This window comes from Zootermopsis nevadensis, unplaced genomic scaffold (assembly GCF_977971745.1).
Source record: "Zootermopsis nevadensis isolate Lab colony 2312 unplaced genomic scaffold, Znev_1.0 Znev_ptg000061l, whole genome shotgun sequence".
In the NCBI taxonomy this organism is placed as follows: domain Eukaryota; kingdom Metazoa; phylum Arthropoda; class Insecta; order Blattodea; family Termopsidae; genus Zootermopsis; species Zootermopsis nevadensis.
In genome coordinates this window covers 20,151,293-20,174,784 of record NW_028259192.1, presented here as the reverse complement: position 1 = coordinate 20,174,784, position 23,492 = coordinate 20,151,293, and the positions used below count along the sequence as shown (strand labels likewise).

Genomic DNA, 23,492 nt, shown 5'->3' with positions numbered 1-23,492 from the left:
GGATATTATCCATCGTCTAGTAAATATAAAACGTAAAACGACGTTTCGGAGATGGGACTCTATCTCCGTCTTCAGGTTCCTACACAGTTGGGCCCACTAGATAGAGCTAATCCCTATCTCCGAAACGTCGTTTTACGTTTTATATTTACTAGACGATGGATAATATCCAAGAAAATTTTTATTCAATTGACTCTTCACCATCGTCAAGAACTTTTAGATCTGATATATCCTACTTTATCAGGAAGGGCTCTGCTCCGTGGTTAGTTAGTATTGGATAGCACTAAGCTTACTTCTCAATTAATACAAGAAGCGCTTCAGGGAATTTGAGCGCCAGGCTGCCAACCCTTCAACGTAAAATGTTCCGTGTTATGGACCTTGCAGAAAGGCCTAGCACTGCGTCATTGCTGTAGCTAAGTGGAAGCCCACGTCTCTCTGGGGCGCTTACGTGACCTATTTAGACATCGGCAGGCCCCCCTAGACGAGTAATCAGCCCGTCGCAAGGCCTATAACTATGCAGGTCAGCACAACAAAGAAAGACGCGGACAAACATCCATGCCTTGAATGGGATTCGAACCAACGGTCCCAGCGTCCGAGAGACCAAAGCCCACAACCCAGACCGCGCGAAGTAAGCTGTATCTTGTAAAATGCAGGCTGGGTGCTGTATATGGCCCCGATAACGAAGTTAACGTCGCGTTAAAGCCTTCTCGCCCTTTCATCCAGCTTTCATCCCAGTACATATGTTCGCCTGTCAATAAAAGTCACTCACTACTGGCACTGATTTCATCCGGCAACACGTCTTTCGCATCAAACTCTAAAAAGTGGGAATTTTAACACTGCTTTCATTTCATTGTATATGGCCTAATACGTACAATCACGTGGAGACGTGAGGTAGCAAGCTGAGAGTAACTGAAATCCAGCTGGTTTCGGTTTCATGACCATGACAAAACACGGTTCATGTATTTTATTTAATTTGTGGTTTATTTAACGACGCTGCCAGTAACTGACGACTATAGCGTAGGATGATACAATAATAACTGAATACTGACTTTGGAAGTGTTTGGAAGGAATGGTCGTGGTCCAGTTGCCCATTTGCGTGGAGCGACAAAGGAAAATGACGAAAAGCCCCTGACTTCGAATAGCCGACCTCCGGGACGAGATTTGAAAACAGAACCTTCCGAATACGAAGGGGTGCTAACCACTAGGTCGCGACAATCAACTGGATATTTTAATATTAAGGGTATTTAAATCTATCTTCCACAAATTCAGCACAAAGTAAGCCATGCGATCAATAAATACGCTTTAGACAAATAACTGACTTCATTTCTATGTTCATCATTATGTTTGTCGACAACAGAACTGTGTGAGATGCCATCGCGGCTGTGAAGACGCTCATTTGTCTTCTGGGTTCAGCCTTAAAGATGGAGGTAGCATGTTCCTCTAGAACGCCGGTATCTAGTTACAAGTCCACTTGGCATTAAAACCCACTGGAATAACATCGATTGCAGTACTGCATTTCGGTGGAAGGCATTAATGTTTACTTCACAGCAGTTACAAACATGCCTTATCACAAAAGCTGAGCAAAACGCAAGTAAAAAAAAAATGAGCTTGTAACCGCGATAAACTGACAAAATGACTACTGAGGAATTTAATTTGCATACACGACTTCTATATAATTCGTCATACATTTTTCTCTCTTGTGCGTACGAAGTAGAGCGTACACGTGAGTGGTCCTTTCACATTCTCGTTTAAACAACAAGGAGACTGTAAGCAAGCAACGAGTGCTGTGGTCCTTACCTGCGGCTCCCTCAGTAGATTTTCATGGTGCTCGAAGCTAGGCCCCGCAGATCTCTTTGCGACCTTGTTGTGCTGGAAATGGTAGAAGTCGGGAAATATCTGCAAAAGGAGAGACAGACAAATTATGAAAATAATACAATGTCCCTTGAGTCGTGGGCCATATAAGATCTTTGTTGTTTGGCAGAATATGGGAAATTAAAGCGGGAAAATGATTAATAATCGTCTCAAGCCCCCCCCCCCCACAGCTGCGATGTCAAGTACTGGACCGCATAATTTGTAGCAAATTTTACCCTCCTCACATATTCCCCATTTTGACAAATTACCAGAGTTCGTCTGTGGCATTCAGCTTATGGGACACGCCGTATATGCGTTAGCAAACGCTGCTTAAATTGTACAGAGCCACGCAGCAGCGTAAGCCTGGATGTACAGAAGACTGCACTACTCTTCTGTGGTTGGGGGGACACAAGTCTTCGACTTACATGGGAAACTATTTTAAATTACATAAAGTTACGGCAGCCAAAGTCTTCTGTTATAACAAGAACTCTGTATCTAGTGCGTGCAGAGACTCACAGTTCGCCGTTCTGTGGTCGTGGGGGGGGGGGGGGGGGGGGGGCACTAGTTCATAGCATGTGACCTGACTCGACGTTGCCAACATCTATTACTTAAGTGCCGTTAAAAAATAACTTTTTAAATAAATGTTATTGTCCTATTAGACTGAAATTCTAAAATTTTGTTACGAACACTGAGTAGGAATTCAGAGTGACAAAGCAAGGGAAAAGTAAAGCCAAGCAGTTTGACAGGTGAGTTCATTATACGGACAGTGGTTCTTGTGTTCTAAGTGGTTAACATAACAAACTTAAGGAATAGGAGCACTTGCGAGCCCTAGGAGTAGATAAATGTATAATATTAAAATGCATCTTAAAGAAACAAGGTGTGAGATGAGGAACTGATTCGATAATAAACCTTCTGATTCCATGAAAGGTAGGAATTTCGTGACCACCTGATAGACCACGTGCCCCTCAAGATGAACTCATTTCTCAACAGCTAGTGTACTCACATGCTTCTGGGCTATTTACATGCACTTTTAGAGACGTATTGCAGTCTTTCCTAACACATCCAGAAAAGGCATAAGTCATTATGGAAATCTGCATCCAAAATTTAGAAAGAAAAACCCCGCTACCATTACAAAGATCAATCGGTTTATCCTGCTGTTCATTCTTAGAATCATGTTAAACACGTAAGTACGCTCTGTGAGTAAAATGCAGAGTTACGGAACGTTACAGAAAGTGGTACAAATAATTACCATCTGGCGTTAAATGTAAGGAAAAACGCAGATGCTGGATTAAGTCACTAAGGTATTAACAGAGTATCCCAAGAAGATATATACACACATTCAATGAAGTAAATAAAGACATTTTCTAAGCTAAACCACTACATACGTAAGCACTGACAATGAATTAGCGAATATAGTGCAGGTGTTCAAAATGACCATCGTTACCTTTGTGGGACAATTGACAGCGGTGAGAAACTGACATGCGAACACCGTATTATATTTGCATACATTTTTGGAACATTCTGTACTATTACTACTAATATGTTTTAAAGCCGGTCCTCTAAGGATTTCAGAAACTTGGGGCAAAAGTCCCAGCCCGCATTTAGACAGAATCCCAAGAAAACATCCCATTTTTCACCATGGTCTAACTCCGTGACCTTCAGCCAATTCAGTTTGGTCTCAGGAAAATCCTTTGCCATAAGACTCGCCATTAAAGCTATAAATAGCAAGACTCGACGAAACATTTACGTTTCATTATCGTTAGAAGCCACAAAGTAGAAGAGAGAAACATTTGGAGCCATTACACAGATGTTCCCCGCATCACCTCAACGACACATTAAAGTGCCAGTGTCCGTGAATTGCAAAATACAGATTCAGTTTTTCAGTGGGGTTATCCAAGGCCCCTACAACTTCTTATACGAAACTGAAGACCATCAGTGCAACACTTTGGCATATGAAAGCAATATATATATATATATATATATATATATATATATATATATATATATATATAGAGTGTCCCAAAATATACACACATTCAATAGATTAAACAAGACATTTTAATAATCAAACCATTACATTCGTCAACATTGGCACTTAGTGAATTAGCGAATCTAGTGTAGGTGTTCAAAATGGCCACCGTTAGCTTCGGTGACAGCTGACAGCAGTGAACAACTGACTGACAAGCGATCACCAAAATTCCTAGATAAATGACGTATGAGGGTGCGAAGTGGATTGATTTGACTCGGGATATGATTCACTAGCGACTCAAGGATTCTATTGCAAGACGAGAGTGATTTATTGAATAAGACAACAAATTACCTAGCCGGTTCATATATTCCGACAAGCAAATAACGTCAAATTAGAATTAATAAACAAACTATATCTTTTAGTAATTGTAAAGTTGAAAACATAAAATATACTAATTTGGGGTGTTTCGAAATGTAAGACAGCTTAACCATCTATAACCACGAGTCTACGATAGAGGAGAGAAGACAGAACAGATCCTGCAAGGAGAATGGAAACTGATTACAATTCCACAGCATCTCTGGAAATCACACCCGTAATAATTATGCAGCTGTTAGCTACTTGGACCCAGAGACGATCTTTGAGACTTTAAATCTACGTAGCAAACAGTTCTGTCATGCCTTGTTTTAATAAACAATTCATAATATGGTTGCAGTTTAAAGTAGTAAGTTTAAAAACGATTACTAATACACTACGAACTGTTTCTAATTACTAGTTTATGTATGAACACTTTCTGTCTTCGTCGTATGAAAGCATAATGTGAACTGCGTACACCGAAATAGTGAAAGAAAGCTGTCTTGCTGCAAGTCTGCATTAAAGCAGGCTACTACAGCAGAGAAACACAGAAACTCTATTAGACTTCAATACGAAAGTCAGTCCAAAAATAAAAGAATAGAATTGTAAGTGTATGTTCATGTCGTATAGCCAGAGTGAAAGAAAACCCCATAATAAATGTGTAAAATACTAGAAAAACTTGTGGAAAAGCTCAGATATAGAAAAAAATTCAACGAAGCAAAGAAAATAAGAGCAAATTAAATTCCCAGAACGACTGCTACTATACAATTAAGAATTCCTTATATTCCGGTCTCATATGTTTAAAGCGTAAACATTTAAATACGCAAAATTATAATTTTGCCTGTTGTTTTGTACGGGTGTAAAACTTGGGTTCTCACCCGAAGGGACGGAACATAGCTTTGCGGTTTTGAAAAGGGAGGGTCTGAGGAAAATATGCATTAAAACCAGGAAAGAGCAAATCATAGAAGGCTCGCGAAAACTGCATAAATAACCACAAAAAAGCCTATTTTGGCTGCTCCAACATCACCGCCATCTATACGACTCACAGTACACGCATTTCTTATTAAGGTTCGTAGTCAAGCCCATGTTTGCAATCGATAAAATCGTTTTAGTGCCAACATTACGTGGGATTCTGGGTGATCTAATCGCAGCGAGTTTCAATCTGCAACATTCACTGCCCGGACAATTCCTATGAGACCACCCGCCCAGAGCGACGTCGCTTTCCATAGCCAATTACACCACTCCGGGGATATGACAATCGATAGTCGGACTGTTTACTTTGCTGACGGTTCTTCGTGCGATGATGGTTTGGTGCGCTGAACACACAGCACACCGCGGGGAAGGGGTTCGAATACTTGCGGCAGCAGTGAGTCGTCAAAGCTAAATTAAAATACAACAGCCCTCTTACTCCAGAGACATAATCACGCAACGAACTCACGTTTCAAGTTAATATTTCAGTCTAATTTAAAAGTCGCTGCACTAAAATACAAAAGTAGATATTACTACTCTACTTAAAACGACGTGGAGAGAATTTTTTTTCCAGCATTCACAAATTAAGCCCTTTCTCCAGTTCTCATTCAGAATTAGGTTTGATACCACGAATTGTTACTTAATTTGATAAAAATTGTTTGGAGTGACACACATTATTTCAGGTCAGCTCTTACGAAACAAGAACAAGTCTGGCAAAACGTTAGGTGACTTCGCAACATCGGGGTTCTCCGTTGTACGATGAGACATTATCCTTTTTTTTTTTTTTCAAATCTCAAAATCCATCACCCCAAAATCCACTTACTGTTATCCATCTCCTTGTTAGTATGCACAACAAATGTTTCCCAACCAAGATCGTACATGTACCCCTCGTTGTCTCCGGCGTGACGCTGATCACTCACGCCCATCTAGCGCCGAAGTTGAGAATGAGAAGAAGCTGTACGACCTCTTCCCCAGAGCGCCTACATGGCACGTAGCTGGACAGGTTTTTTACCCCTCGTCTCCTACTACCCATCTAAACTTCCCACGTCACGATCCCATGAATATCACGAGATTCTCACAGTATAATAATGTCTGCCACGCTTGGCTGGACGAGTGTGATGTCGAAAAATTTAAAACTGAGTTCTGACTAGAGATTCTGGTAGCGATAAATGCTTAAAAATAGATACGGTGGGGCCTACGGAGGGATCTGGCGAAGTCTGGGGTCAGTCGGCCACTTTCGTGTTGATGCGTTCGGCAGGAATCGTCTTAACATTTAATTCACAAACAAAGAAATTTACAAACATTGCACTTTCAATCCGATTTGTAAACATAATGATGCAACAAACTGTGTTACTTTTCAACTCAAAAGAGATTAATTCCCGTAGGCTTCGACAGACCAAGAATTTCCTTGATACGCACCACGGACAACTACATTTGTTTTCCTTCGGCCTACATCAATAAAATTAATTAAACAGATGCAATATGCGACCTCGTGGTATGATTTTGTGGCGACAGTGATTAAAATTGGGATTCTGCAATGCCAGAAATTTTGAAGAAAATAATTTACTACTTCTTACTAAGTTTAAATTACCCCGATTAAAATACAAGTAAACTCAGAGTAGCCGCATCCAGAACACAGTTAACACCATATTAATTAAGAACGAACACCGAAGAGACGACATGGCAAGAGTTAATTTATTTCCACACTCGTAAAAATAAAACGTTACTGTGCATTCAGAGTACAAACTGCCAGAGGAAACCAACAATCACGATAATAATGTAACAACGTAATGCACAACTGGGACTAATTTTACGGGCCGAGGGCAAGAACATTTTACGCCTGCACTAGAATTATGAACAGAGAAGTTTGTAAAGCACGAGTCGGATGTAGCAGCAACCTAATTCAATTTATACACACTCGCGGTACATACATTGTAAGTTTAAGCATTCCTCTCTGTCCAACGCGTTATTTATTGCCGCTAATGTGCCAACTTCTTATAATTCTCTAAACGCAAATAAAACACCAACAAAGGACATAAAGTTACATACTGTCCACTAGTTGAATAAAATGTGGTACAATCATGCACTGGAATTTGGTAGGGCTTTATGAGGTCGATCTTATCTCCCCCTCCCCCCAACAATATAACTGGCAATGCAATGCGATAAATCAAGCATGAAAGAAAGTCTAGTACGACATTTTCTCGTTTCCAGTCGTCGGCAGAAGAACAAAAATGAACAAGTAACGAAGTCCTTCTGGTGGAACTAAAGCTACTCAGTCGAAACCCAAAGTTCCATTATCATGTTCATAAGAGACCGCCATCAGGTCGAAAAATCACACACCGTAGGCTCTCCGCGACTGCTTAATAAAATTAAACGAAACAATAAATCCTTTCCGTACCTCACACTACACGTTTTCATTAGAACATTAAATTATAAACAATGGCTGATTTTAAATACTGCATTTTGCTGTGTATTTAAGCTAATACAAAGTACAGCCCTTATAAATAAGAGTCTACAAACACACAACGAATGTTGGTGTTGATTAGGCTACATGTCTCGGCCTAACCTGGTAATGCTCAGACGTAGATCGCTTGAGAAGCATCGCCTGGAACGCAGATGTTTAGGCCTACGTACCTATAACTTTAAATGCATTAACGACTTTAAAATTAATGCATGGATCCTGGTGTCTGTTAACGCAGAATAAGATAGACCTATGTATACAGGCCTGTACATCTATGTCACGGGCCAAATACAGCTCTGCCTCTACGCCTGAAGATAACCTGGTCAGGTCGAAACATGTAGTATACAGAAAAATAAAAGTTGTGTAGGCGGTTATTAATATACTTTGTATTAGCATAAGCAATGGCGCAGACTAGTTATCGGCAGGAGAAAATATACATGTTTTGCGACTCTCGGGTTCTCACGGCAGCGAATATGAAGATAGCTGTATTCTGCGATGTTGCGCCGAGAGTCTGGTGGAAGTTTACCGACGGACCAGAGATGACTGTTGCCTCTATCATAAAGGCGATACGTGTTATTTTTCAATACGAAACACCCTGCCTCCCGCAGGTCTTCGGTACAAGAAAGACACCAACCAATATTGTTCACTACAGGTGTTGCGTAGATGAAAATGGTGATGAATGTCATTTGGCCACGGGTCTTCGGTAGAAGATTGCTGCCAAGTAATCTTGTGTAGAAGGAAATATTATGCTGAGAGATGACATCATATGGGCTAAGACAGGGCACAAAGACAATTAAAGTGCTACAATATTCTGTGGACTATTTAAAACAAATTAATTAATACACGCATGTCCTAACTGCGTTAAATGTAAACTTCCACCTATTTTAAAATACATTACAATCCCAGTACTTGCCTGGAACGACTGATGAAAATCGCAGAATGTCTCGGGACCAAATTTCAAATCCCTGACCTCGAAAAAACAACGCATGAGTCTTAATCGTTACACCATGACGTAGAAGAAACAACGGGAGGCAGTAAGCGTACGCATTCCTGAATATGACAAGGGAATATTAGTATTAGTTGGCCGTATGAACGCCGAGCTCTTCCTCAAGAACATAGGATGAAGTGCATAAATATTATTCCAGTCTCCCTACACCACGTGAGTGAGTAAAAAAACGCCTCTCAGAGTGTTTTCGAATGGAAGGATAAGAAAGCTATTTTATTATGCGCCACGAGAAGGAGAAAAGAACGTCTTCACAGATTTACAGCAACCTACTGAATGGACAGAGAGAAATACCGCACAGCAGCTGAACAGAAGCGGGTACAAGCAACCTAACCTAACAAAAGTTCTTCATAAATAGACGGAAAATTTTGGTTTTTCGGTTTCATCTCTCACAGCGTTACGTCATTACGTCACTGGTTCTTTTACAAAAGAAAATGTTATCTCGTGATAACTTTCTATAAAATAAACAGACGCCACTTTAAAAAAAATTAGCCCACACAAATGTCATTACAAGGTAGGCTATTCAGACTTGTCCATGCTGGCTGCCAAAACGGTCACCGCTGGCTCACCGGAGAATCTATTCCGGTAACATGAGAGGCACCAATGAGGACTTTAGAATGTCACGTGGTTCACACAGTATTTTTTTAAAGCCAGTGTAGGTTGAGGGTCACTGGAGGATCACGACACAAAATTTATACCCGGCAGAAATTGCTTTGGAGGCAACGTGTTAATTTCACAACAAAACAAATTTAAGGGCGTGTACCCCCACGCAGTCAAAGCGGAAGAGTGTATTATTGTTCCGCAAGCCACAAGTAAGGCGGAGGAGCTCTTTAACTTGCAGGGTAGATGACAGCATGACGACGTAATCCTTAACGACTTTGCACTCAAGTCTTGAAACTGAATTAAATCTCTTCATGAACTCATAACGAAGCACTCAAGTTAAGTAAATATTTTAAGTGTTAACCCAGAATTGTGGTTCGTGAAGTTCCAAACAAGAAGGGTCCATAAGTCAAGAGTATTTTGCTTTGTTGTCAGTATATGACAGCTTTTGGGGAGATAGTTGTATAGTTGGGTATTTAAAGACACCAGAAACGTTTAAGGTCACTTATTGTCGAAGTTGTATGTTATGATGGTTGCAAATAATTTAGAAATATCTATGTAAACTATAACTTCAGCAACTGACAATCATATGAACAGAAAGGTTAACCGATAACACAAATACTTTTATTCGGCCCTTTATAAAGATTACAACGCGTTCTTGTTGCAGAAATATAAACTTTTCTAACTTTGATTCATGAAGTGAATTACAGGACCCAGGCGCCTTAAAATTAAGATGTAACGAAAAGTTCTCCTCTCGGGGCATTTACAACTGAGTTTGTGATATCTGACAACTGGTAACATCGGAGTACTGCACATGTAGACTGTATAGTGATGGTGACATTTAAGAACCGAAAAAATACATTCCGACTTTCACCAAGCACATTATCATGAAATGAAAGATGATATAAAAGTATCGAAATGTATGAGAAAAATGAGGTTTATTTAAAAAAAAACTTAGGTAAGAAAGACACAGAATAAGAAATGGGAAGATAAGAATGGCAAAGAATTTGAGTACAAGATAAAGGAACTTATATTTAGTAACACGCTGTCAAATAGCGAGAGACGTTTCTAATGGTCTCCGATACATTTATATTTTCTCTTAAAAACTCTATTGCTTATAGGAAACATGACGCTTTGGAAAGTATCAGATACCATCTTCGAAATGTTGACTTAAGAAAAGTTTCTAAAATAACGCTGAAAGGATATTTCTCGTTCCAGACATTGCCAGGTAACAGACGCCATTACAAGAAATCCCCAGTTTCCATATCGCTGCACGGTGTGCTCTTACAAGCAAACATAACGATCTCTATAAACCAGGCCATTAATATGGGCAACTGACTACCTTCATGGAACGGAGCATTGCTAGAAAAGCTCACAATCGCTCGTCACATAAAGAATTTCACTGTATTTAACGGAATCGGAACAACCATTACCGTGTTCAAAACAACCTTCCACTGGTCCCATTCTAAGCCAGCTGCATCCGTCCAACGTTACGTCATATTTGTTTAAGACCCGCATCAATATGACTCTTCCCTCTACGTTTAGTTCTCTCAAATAGTCGCTTCCCTTCAGTTATTGTGTCCAATTCTGAACGCACTTTTTATCTAGCTCTCCTTATCCTCCAGAATTCTATCGTCAACAACATATGATGAAACATAATAATTAGAATGTTCTTCATTATACGACATTTTTATCCCTCATGTTACTTCTGTTTGTTGTAGTACAAATAAATTATTTGTTTTATCACTATGTTCTTAAACACACGATTAACTATTCAAAGTTTAATGGGCAGTATACGTACAACCTGCTTTAACAATCACTAAATCTGCGTATGCGAAAGGATAAAGAACACGTGACGTTAGGATTCCATCCTAAACTGATCTGTAATGCAATTAGTCACCGAAATTATACTAAATATTACTGTGTATTTGCATGAAATTCATCAAGACTTCCGAAATCAGTTGCGCTTTGTCTCCGTGTAATGTGACGAAAACTGTGGAGATAAAGTGCCTTATCTAAAGCAGTTAGCAGCGACAGACACGCGAAAGAAGGAAAGAAAGGTTATTCGAGATAGGAAATACTAAAATAAAACACAGTAGCGAAGTTTATAATTCACATTTGAGCCACATATACCCCTGTGGCAGCGATTCTTTAGGAAAAATATTTTAGCCAATGTAAACATAATTACTGCTTGGTGTTTACTATGCAAACACCGGAAATATAATTTATTTGAGAAGTAGATACAGTAAAAACACTCGACTGCAGGTAAAGGAAACGAGAAACGGGGTTTTGAAACACACGAAAATGTCCTCAGAAGCAATGCAGAACACAGCAAAACAGTACGGTCGTAGTTTTGATGTGACGTGAGGATACCTTCGACCTCAATCACTCGCAGGTTCGAGTTCCGTCTATATGATATATATGTGTGCGTTTGTATCACAGCTTCTCACCGAATGCATCGCCATTACTCACCCATCTCGATATTCTGAAATGGGTAAACTCTAACTCAAATAAAACAGGGGATTATTCGCATGTAAACAGAGGATTGCAAGGTTTGTAGTAAACCGCCTCCATGGGTCAAAGTCGCTGTAAAATAATAATTTCTAGGAATAACTAAAGTGGTCTTCAATCATTTACAACTTTAAATCCAGACTTCATTATGAGACTAGCTGGATCAAGAATTTTAGCATTTTCAGGTACATTTAAACAGTTAAATTTACTATACCATCTATCGATTTACGGATGTAAGGGTTGCGTCTGTGTCTTCCATTTCAATATATTGTGTAGTATAAATAAAACAGCGCTGCTATATCGGACCGTATTTTAAACCGAATATATAAACGTTACGCTGTTCACAGTATACGAATTTTCAACTAAATGTAAGTAATTTCGAATTTGTGTGCGTTTAAGACTGACGGATGTGTTAGCAGAGCCTACCGAAGCAATTCAATTTATCTCACACAGAACCGTGGCTAAGATTGTTCGATTCTAGCATCCGTGAAAGAATCTACTTTGAACCGACGCAAATATGAGGGGAGGAGGAGGCAGAAAGGGACTATTGTTTCTTTCGACAAACTTCACTCCAAAAACCACTTTCATAAAAGAAGGATTATTTTTCTTCCAAGAAACATTAAAGGAAATTTCACTTATTCCACGCGGCTTATTCGAACTTTGTGGGCGACTGGGAAATAATAACACTTAATAACCGGCTTCCGCAGGAAGAAATAACATCGCAATATATTTACAGATACATTTATAAAAGAAACAAAAGCCAGCACGTCGTAGACCTGCGGTCTTTCCTACGCGTCGGATTAAGCGACGCATCGAACTACTTAGCGAGAAGATTAAAATTGTGAACACATGAACCTAAGACCGAAACGAAAACGCCCAAGAAACCGTAAGACTGCAACTCAAGATGTCGGATGAAATTATTGCAAAAACATTTATTCATAGTATCCCAAGAAGATGCATATCCATTATAAAACGGAATATTAACCTTGTTATTGACCTAAGTGTGTTATGTTTAGGACAGCACAGACAGTGGTAATTCTGAAAACCCGCACTTGATTCCCTAATTTACAAAGTGCCAATGCTGACGTATGGAGTGCTTTAGTTTATTACACTGTCTCTAAATAATTCACTGAATTTGTACATCTTTTCGGGACACCCAGTATTCGGAATACAGATACTCCTCGTTACATCTGTATTAGAAAAACACTATTTCATTTTAATGAACAGCGATCGATTATAATTCGAATTGCTTCCCGGCCGATCCGATGATACAGGGAGGACGGGAGGTATAGAATTGTATGGGTGACTGAGGAAGAATGCGAGGAGAGAGGGATTTTCTTTTTCGATTTGTACAATTTCACACTCCGCGTTTGTGTGTGCGCGTGTACGAAACTGCACTTGTATCTAGCCTTAAAAACATAAGCAGCGGGTCTTGCAAACACAAAGTTCCAGCAGACTGCCACGGGCAAGATTAGCATTCAGAGGCGAAATATCCCATTTTCGTTCTTAAGAGAAGCAAACAGAGTTCTCATTTTAAGAACACATTTCCCGTGACATTAGGACAAACGATGGTTTAAAACACTACGAGAATAAAAACTAAGTTATTTTATTCCGCTCCTCGACAGTGCGACAACTGTCACTCAATCACCAGAGACATCACCAACAAATAATTCCTAGAAACTGCAGTGTTCTGTGTCATGGACGTAAAACCTGACATCCCTTTTAAACTCCCATCTGTGAACTGTTAAACCTCTCGTTCATAATCAGTCAATGTGGGACTTAAGAGTAATTTCGAAACATTTTTTAAAAAATGCTACGAGTCTGAACAACAATTTTTATAATGTACTTCTTGCAGAGTAAATTTCTATTCGTCTCAGTTTCTTGATTTCAAACAACAAAGGACACAAGCAAATCTGTTTCTGCTTGTTGCCTTCGTGTAAAAGAGAAGAAAATTAGAAGGAAAAGTTAAGACTTTAGCCAATCAGCGGTCTCTCTTCTAGAGACACGGTACGCCATGTTTTATGTCTCCAGGGCATATCATCCTTCACCCGTCCTTCTGACAAAGCTAGAGAAAAGAACTCACATTCTAGACGCGAACACTTCCCCCTGGGTAAGATTTCCGTTTTGATCCCAATGACAGTCTGATAGGACAGATATTAATGATAACCAGCAGATGGGACCTACAGTTTAACAATGGGTCCGAACCACGGTGAGAACCTGATTCAACCATCTGTATAAATTTATATCAATGGATTTTTTGTTATAAAATTATATTAGTATGAAATAACTACGCGATGTTACATGCTTCACAACTCACTGCATGCAGTTATCTAAGATAAGCTCCAAAGTTCACGACTAATTTAGAAACTACGGAACTGTCTGGAAACTGAACTCGACGTTTTGTGCAACGATAACTTTCCAGACTTGCACTCGTGAAATATTCATTTGGTTTGAATTCCCACCGTAATATAGATCTGCGGTGTACTGACCGGCAATTGTCGTGGTTATCCCCAGGATAAAAGATTGAAACGGCCACGACCGCATCCTTCCCATCTCCTACTCACTCTCCATTCACCAGCATCTTTCCAACTCACTGCACTCAGCGTAGGTCTAGCCAGTCTAACGAAACTCACTCCGTGTCGTGGAATATAGGTGACTCTCGTTATACGCGGAGGCTGCGTTCCTGCGAATCGCCGCCTACAACGAAAACGGCTATGAAAGTCCATTTTTGTGCTAAACGGACTCCAGAATTCGCTGGTGCTAAGCTTATCACCTGCATCACATTGCCTGATAAGCCTGGAGAAGGATAGCAGGCTTTAAAATATGGCCCCGGATGGAATACTGATGCTGGAATAAAACCGTGGATGTACGAAAATGCCTATAACGAGAGTAACCTGTACTGAACACCGATATCTATGATCTAATACGGGAATCAAATAATAAATCGAAGCCTACAATTTATCGTCATCCTGAGTCAGTTCCAGTTAGCAGACACCGCTTCACCTCCACATGTTAAATATCTGCGTAAGTTTTAATCTCCAGTCACCTTTACGATGTCCAAAGGGGTCGCTTTTCACGATGACTTCACATCGATATTCTTTCCGTATTTGTTAATCCTACGAGCTATATGTCTAGCCTAACGTAACCTTATTGTTGTAACTGCCTCGACAACCTTAAAATGAGGCATGTAAATCCCCAAAGTTACACATTCCAATCCCCCTCAGACACTTGCTTCAGCAATTTCTTTTCAAACAAACGTGTGAATAATTAACCCCATAATTAATTCTCGTTAGGAACAGGACAGCTGATAATACAATACATAGCATTAGTAGTACACTGGGACGTGCCCTCAGACCTTGCTAATTAAGCTATGGTTCGCGCCCCATATGAGATTTAGGTGGAAGGATTTTGCAACAAAATCAGTTTCATCTCGATAATTTAATTTTTTAAACATTTTATTAGTTTTTACTTCTTAATTATTGTTATTGACATTATTATCTTTGTGATTTTCTTACTTTACAACTGTTTCTTTCATGTTAACATAAATATTTATTTTCTCTTTTAGATGTTCTAAAGCAATTTTTTTCATATTTCTTGTATCTTGCAGATCAAATTCATTTAATATAATGTAATTCCTAAAAGGAACACGCAAAGCTTGAAACTGAGCTCATTTAAATAAATAAAATACTACTAATATTCAACAAAGACCCCTTAACCACAAAACAAAACAACTCAGAAGAGCGGAGTGTATGGATCCGTAGATCGGAACGGAGTGCGAGACAATAAGGTTATAATCAACGATCTACTGCAAATATAAGGTTCATCTTCAAGACAAAGCCCCTGCGTACGTTGTGTGTGTGTGTGAGAGAGAAAAATACAACAGCATAAGAACAGCCGGCCATTGAACTTAGGGCCATCGCATTATCCTCTTGGTTCGCAGAAATACTCATGGGCGAATGAGAGGACACCAGCTTCTCAAAACAGAAGTTATATTATGCCGTTCAGAACTTCATAATGACACAGGCACAGAGTTCTAACTTCTAAGTGCTAGGCACTGTATTCCACTGGGGGTGGCGGTCTCACGTCTCCTGAACATTTATACGGATTACGTACAACAGAAAGTGTCAGGATTCTTACGGCGCGCAGTGCCTTCTAGCAACTTCATATCCTGTGACGTTTCTTTCATTGTAAAAATACGCTGTTTTAGGATTCAAACAAGGCAGTGGGTTGCTGTTAATTGAGGGATAACAAGAAATCTTTCTAACTTTCGTTTTCATATACCCCATCTATTCCTAGGTCTATCTATCTATGTATTGAACACAGAAGAGGGTTAATTCCCTCAACTCCGACGCGTCATACTACGGCGATGTTAATAATATAAATTCTTACGTAATTGTTTATCATTAAAACCACTGACTACTAACTAAATCCATCTGCCAGTCAAGCTGTAGCCTGGAACTAAGAATCGCATCGTCTCAGTCACGCGTCAGGCGTCACACACACACTCCGTCAAACCACTCCGCCCTCAAACAAAGCAATTGCTCTTATCTTTTACGGTCAGCGTACTTACTGCGAGCTATATATCTTTGGGCGAGGTTACGAGGTCTGAAGTGACTGTGGCGTAATAAAACCTATTATTTTCAGGCCTTTAAATCAACCCTTAAACGAGAAGTAATGACTTCCCCATAAAATGACATTGTTGACTAAAAGCGTTATCAGAACACAGCACAAACTACCCTTACACGAACATTATTTCCCCGGGGGTAAATTCGTATATAAGTACTTTTTCCTTGTACACGGTTACTATAGTAATGATCTCCAAGTGATGAAATGGCACTTTTCAGTAATGACCGCCATTAAACTTCAGAGTGAATAACAGAAATTTGTATAATCAATGCTGAAAAAAACCCAGAAATTCCAAAACAATTTGTAGTACATGTAACTGGCAGAAAGTTGATGACGAATATAATCTGATCTTCGGCCTGCGATACTGTGTGTCTGTTTTAAATTTCAGGCTCAATACGTTCGTCTTGGGTTTCCGCTTTGGTAAAACTGTCAATTCGCAGATGTTGCTTCATCTGGATGCAGCGCTGAATCAATATCCGGGGCTAATGACGATGTGGATACACAACACGAAACCGATGGTTCGAATCTGTTAGGTAGAATGTTATTTGAGATTCAGCCGTATCATAATATTGCTTTACTGCAGTTCATTTTATTAAAATAGAACCTAATAATAATATGTGTATTATTAATAAAATATCTTAACGAGACAAATTATTTTATATCGCAGATATGTACTTCATGAAGAAAAGTTTTTGGTAAATTCTATAAAATTTTGAATTACGGAAGCATAACACGGGTCTGTCCGCAAAAATCGTGTGGACACTTATGTTCTTTGTCGGGAGCACGTGCGACTGGTCCTCTGTCTTTCATCCATTTCCCTTTTCTCTTTCTTCGTTTCTTTATCTCTCTTTCTGCATCTCCTTCTTTTATACTCACGCTTCTTCAGTTGTACTAATTACGTTGTATCAAATTCAACGATAATTGTGAACGATTAGCTTGAAACAATGTGTAAGTAATACGTCGTGGTCTATTTCAGTTCCAGAACTTTCTTCTACTGCCCAAAAGCCTGTCTTTAGACACAGAATCGAGCCCGAGACGTCCTGAACACGAAGCAAAGAGTTCCAACCGCTTAACCTCTATGTCTGGTATATTTTACAACAGTAACAATCAAGTTACATGCATGTCGTCGAGAGTAATACATTCCCGGCCCTCGAATACTAAATCCTACGTGTTCTGTAGGCAACAAAATCCAGCACAACGGATTGTAAACAAAATTCACTAACATGGGCCTATCGATGTACGTATGAATATATGAATCAATGAATAAGTGGGATGAGTGAGTGAGTTAGAGTGTGTGTACGTACGTATGTATGCATGTATGTATATATGTTCGTATGCAGTTTCATAACTAATTTTTCAAATACTGACAATGAATGGCTGTCTTCTGAAGTGTTACGCCGCGTATACTGATAGTACAGGGTGGGTGGGAAGTAAGTAGGCATTAAATAATCGCTTATAACCATTTCTCAATGCCTACTTACTTCCCACCCACCCTGTAGAATCCAATTTGATAAAGAAACAGCAGACGTATTATTTTTGCTCCGACAGTGACAAAAGGCATCAGGAAGAGAGACGAGAAGAAACCGTTCGTCGTTGTTGCATCTACTGCTAAACCACCTCAGATTCATTGAACCGGGTCTTCTATATGTGGTATTGCGGATAATAAACTGGTACCGACGAAGATGATCTTCATACTCGCCGCCGTGAGAACCTGAAATCTCACCTGACAACTAATTTTCGTTCTTGGGTAAGTAAGACACGCCTGAAGTTTAAATGTCTGACTCCACGAAACGCGTGTTCAAACATGAATATCGTTAAATAAATTAAATAGAAGACTGAATACACATCATACGATTTATATTTGAAGTGAAGTTAAATTAAATTTCAGTTCTAATTGACTTTTGTGAAATTTCGTAGAGACTTGTCCAGACTCGTCGTTTTAAACTTTAGCGATCCAAGTCTTTCGCTTCGTCTAGTGAGAAGTAGGAACGAAGAGAAGTTCTTCGGAAGCTTTGGCTTCTCAACAGACACCGAAACAAGATCTCGCTATGCGAAAGAGAAAATACACACTAAGACACAGATACAAACATGCCAAGGAGCAAATTCAGAGGTCCGCTTATTTACTTTGAAGTTAAACAGCCGCTTGACAAGTACACTGTAACGAATTCTCTGTTTCGCGTGAACAGTTGGCAAACACGAAGACTGAAAGACCCCCAACTCGTCACCCTGACAAGCAGCCAGGTACACAGAAGAAACTTGTTCCCTGGTTACAAATGTCTCTGTGTATAACGAATTTTTCTTGCTTGTTAATGTGAAATTTCCTCCGGTTTAATATCCTCGTCAGTCTGTTTATGTTAATGACCACATTCCGATACTGACATATTCAATTTATACTGGCAAGTATGCCGCATACAGTAGCATCACACACAGACGATATTATAAGTGAATGTACGTTTCATTTTTGTAACACGCCGGAAACTGTTCAGTCGCCACGAACATCAGTTCTCAAGTCATATTATTCTAATAGCCCTTTCAATATTGCCTTGCAATTTCCATCTACGTTTTTCAAGTAATCTCATCCATTCATCTTTTGTCGAGATGACTCCATCATCAGGGCGGTAAGTAAGCCGTTCGTGGCTTACTCGTCGTCCTGATAATGGAGGCAGCAAGGACCTTTGAAACGTCGGCGAACTCCTCCAGACTGTTCAGCGCAACAACCCTGAAGACAGTCATACACTCGCCGCCGGGTGAACATGAAATCTCGCCACAGTTAGATCTCGTTGCCATAATCTGATAGACCAAATAACATTTTGTAAAGAGCATAAGTCACAAAGTTCCTCAATAAATATTTTGTACGGCCCCCTGCGACTTACTCTTAGGTCCAAATATTCTCAAACACGTTCAATCTATGTTCTTCAATCAGAATGAGAAAGCTTCAATTACCGGTAAATCCAGAATATCATACACAGTTATATTCGCTATAGTAATCAAATATTCAAAACACAGACAGCGTAAAGTAGTTCAGCCCTTTAAAGCCCATCGGTAACCACGTGTACCATCTGCTTTAAAAATGAGCAATCCTTAATTTTGAATTTACGGGTTTCTTATTGTTCTCAGTGCAAACAGCGATTATTTATTAAACAGCATCAAACAGGTTATGTTTGTAATGAAGATATGTCGTGCTTTTTAGCGTTGGGGACTGGATTCCTAAATATTACTTATACGAGCTTCGGCTTCAAAGAGAGAACTTTAACTAAATTTATGGTCTACACTAGACGTCGTAAAACCGAAACATACGTTAAATAAAATCTCATAAACGTGGTAAAATGAAATACATATTAATTTAACTACACTGAATATTATGCCGAACACGCTACAACCCCTTGAGTAAAGTTCCCTGTACGAGATGCATTCCTCTATCGAAATGGAGGTCTTACAAGAGCACAGAAGAGTAATTATAACTAATTCCAGTACGTGACAATGTGCGACGCGCCATGATAATACACGTGTCAGTATTTCTCCTTCCAGAAACGTTTTCCAAAGGACACCTCATTCATCGTCAAACTTCTCACTCGTTTTGGAATGAAATGAGACACTGGACACCGAAGGAAGGAGAGAGACGAAAGGAGGACAGGAGGTATGACGGTCTTTGGGCAAACGTCACAAAGCGTAGGACGCAACAAGATGCCCTTCCCAAAAGAAACCAGAAAGTCACGACAAAGACAAATTCACCTCATCTTGTGACACACTAAACCGACTTCATTCTACCGTAATGCTACACAAAATGAAGCTTATAAAATGGCCTTGTCCGAATGTAGCCTCTTTTCATGTCTTTGTATTGAGGTTGCGTCGGCAGGACGGTTCGTAGATTGTTGGTTATTTTGTACGCTATAAACTATACTATAGTGAGAGGAGCAGATACATTTTCAACAGAAGCGTAAGAAAATTAAAAATCCGATGACTACAACATCTTGGGAGGACGAGCCCTGGAACAACACAGACACAAGCATGTTGGAAGATAAGAAAGAATTAGGTCGACTGAGCAAACGACAGGATGTTGAAGCCAAACAAGAAATTCCCTCAGCCCAAGAAGTGATGATTGCAGAATTATGGACAGGCTGATCGATTCATGGATCACATAATCTGGTCCGCAGAAAAGAATGATCCGTGAAAAAGCCATAGAACGACCAATCAGACGGAGAGATTTCGTAGTTTTTCTCTCCCTCTCTATTGATACAGAACAATAAAACCGACAACGAGAAATTTCTCACACGCCCTTTAAACGACCTAACATTCGACGATATACAGCCTCTGAATTTGCACTGATAATCTTAAACAATCCAATACTCAAAATAAAGCTCTGTCATTCGCCTCGAGGTGAGAGAAACCACGAATCATCGACCAGGAAGATAGTCGGTAAACCGGACAAACGCCTCCGGAATACAAATCCGAACAGTCACCGTTACAAAATCCTGTTGGTGGTAGAACTGCTCTAATATCGGTCGCATATTCGCCGTGATATTACGGCAACTTCTCCCTCACATCCGCCATGCAGGTTGCCGATATATTTCTACACAGGCGTTTCTGGCGAACAAGCCTGTTACAAGTCTGGACTCAGCATCGCTTTCGTCTCATCACAGGGTCAGAAATACTATCACCCTTCTTCCTACTAAACGCGTCACACTCCACGAGTTCAACCAGGACCATAAATTATTATTGAGCAAATTAGAACTTCCTTTATATGCAGAAAAGAGACCATTCTTAATAACTAGGAAATGGGAGGATAACATTTAAATGTATATAAAGGAAATGTATATAAAGGGCTCTTGTGAATTTGGTTATGAAACTTCGTCTTCCATAAAGTGTGGAGATCTTGACTGGCTGAGTGCCTCTTTGGAAACAGAAGAATTTGGACAGCTGAGATAGACCAACATATCACATGTTAGATAAAACGTGTCTTTTCTCAACATTAGCCAGCAAAGTATACACACATTTCAACCAGTAATACGCAATGTGAAGGAATTTAAAGAGAAATGACTACGAGGCCGTTGCAGAAGTCTCTCTGCCGTGATTCAGAGCCTTTAAAAGAGCCAGTCGGTCACTTGGCTTGCAGTTATCGCCGCTCAATAAACTCCAGACAGCTAACGTTGCAAAGAATTCCTTCTCCAGCTGTCTCAAAGCTCCTTCTTAACACCAGCAGAGAAAAATCTAACTTCCCTTCTTCTTTAAGTTGTCAGCACATTTTTTTATTTCTTAATTAGAATCGCTTATGGTTACTACTTGAAGACGTAACAAGAAATGCCACTGCTTTCACTGTACGTGAAGACCCGATGGTCTTCTTGCCCAAGAAGCTCGGTAGTTACTCCCTCGAAAAAAAGAAAAACCCGTCAACATCAGTGTAAAACTCATTTACGAAGTTGAGATGAAATTCAGAAATAAGGAGTGATGAAAGATTGGTGGAAGAAATTAAAAGAGTGAGGCTTAGAACTGGGTGGGTAAAATGGCGAAAAGCGAACAAGGAAATGGGATCACTTACAAAAGCAAGGCTCGAGGCAAAAGGGAATTAGGCCTAACCCCAATTTCATCAACTTGAAACACAAAGCAAAAAAGAAAGAAAACTCTTTCTGTGGCTTCTAGTTTTCCCAGATTTTTCTTTTACTGACAGCAGTAACAAATCAGGGGACGGAAAACAAAAATTTGCAGCATTTCTTTCAGTATTTTTCTTCGTTACCACCATTTTATATAATTAGAGATTCACCCATTTTGCAACAAGTCCTTACTAACAAGATATAATTTAAGCCCACAGCTTCTTCTCTGCAGCGCTAAAGAAAATCCATGTTCATGTGACGTTATCGTCTAGATCAGTGGTATTCAACCTGGGGTACGCGAAGACATCTTAGGGAGTACGTGAAATTTAAAAACAAATATATATTATTTTATAATAAACACTGAACAATCAGTAATGTAATTTATTTAATTTATTTTAGATGTAGATTATATACTATGTATAACTTGAATTATACACCAACAACTCTGGGGGTACAAACTTGAAGAGAAATTATTTCTGGGGGTACGCGAACAAAAAAGGTTGAATACCACTGGTCTAGATTACAGGTTCTCAACCCGCGGCTCACGGGCGGCATTCTGTGTTTTATGCGGCCCGCTTACATTTCTTACAATTTTGTGTCTTTCTTTATGGCGAAATGAAGTCAGCATAAAACACGTTTTCTTAACGTCGTCCTTATTTTGCGGGGAACTACCAACAAGAGCTTAATGAAGAACATCCCGAAATCGAAAGCGTTTCACTGGTGGACACTTTGAGGAATGCATGCAAATCGCAATAACAGAAAGTAAACCTGGTATTAAAGATCATTTAAGTACAGACAGTGTCAAATAGCTTACAAATCACTCATTTTGTCAAATAAAATCATTGAACAATATCTGGACATGTTTCAAATAGCACGCCGAATTTAGTAGAATTTTTTATAAAGTAGCACGGCGTTTAAATAAATTTCCCCCCTCCCCCCGATTATAACCTGGAAGCCCGTGATTCGATAAAAAAGGGTGATTGTGGCCCCAGGTCTGGAAAGGATTAAGAACTGCTGTATTAGGGTATTCTTTTATTTTCGAATATCTCTTAAGGGATCACGTCATATTTTAAGAAAGCCTGAAGTAAGTCGCAGTAAAGTTACGACGTTTGCTTCTTCTTTAAAGGAGCACAAGAAACACCAAGATTACTTGAACGTCTACAAATTAGTAAATTCCGGATGCAAACAGTGTTGAAATTCCTGTTAAAGAAGAAAAACGCGGAATTGCTAATGAAGCAAGAGCCTATAAATTAGAATTACCTATTCATTCCCTCTAGCTGAAACCGCCGAGTTCTGTGATGCAGATATTAACAACAGCGTAACAGTGAGAGTTAAAAAATATAATTATAATCTGGAAGGCTTATAATGCAGTACTCTGGCATGGTTTGCTGATTTACAAAAAACAAAACAAAAAAAACAAAAAAAACAAATGAGGAATCTGACGACGTTGCACTGACTACTAAAGGACTACAACCCAAACTTATTACCATTAAAGTTACAAATTCCCTTGTCGAAAATATGGAGGGGAATGTTTTATACAAGTCACTGAATTGGCGTTTAAAATGT

General features: G+C 39.5%; 1 protein-coding gene across 6 annotated transcripts in view; it reads right to left on the bottom strand.

Moving 5' to 3' along the window:
• The window catches only part of LOC110835312 (furin-like protease 1), a 329,508-nt gene that overhangs the window by 52,631 nt on the left and 253,385 nt on the right, over positions 1–23,492 (bottom strand). For all 6 annotated transcript variants that reach the window (XM_087340543.1, XM_087340544.1, XM_087340545.1 and 3 more), the window contains one exon: positions 1,795–1,893. In XM_087340543.1, coding sequence (XP_087196669.1) covers positions 1,795–1,893 — 99 coding nt within the window. The remainder of the gene's footprint in view (positions 1–1,794; positions 1,894–23,492) is intronic.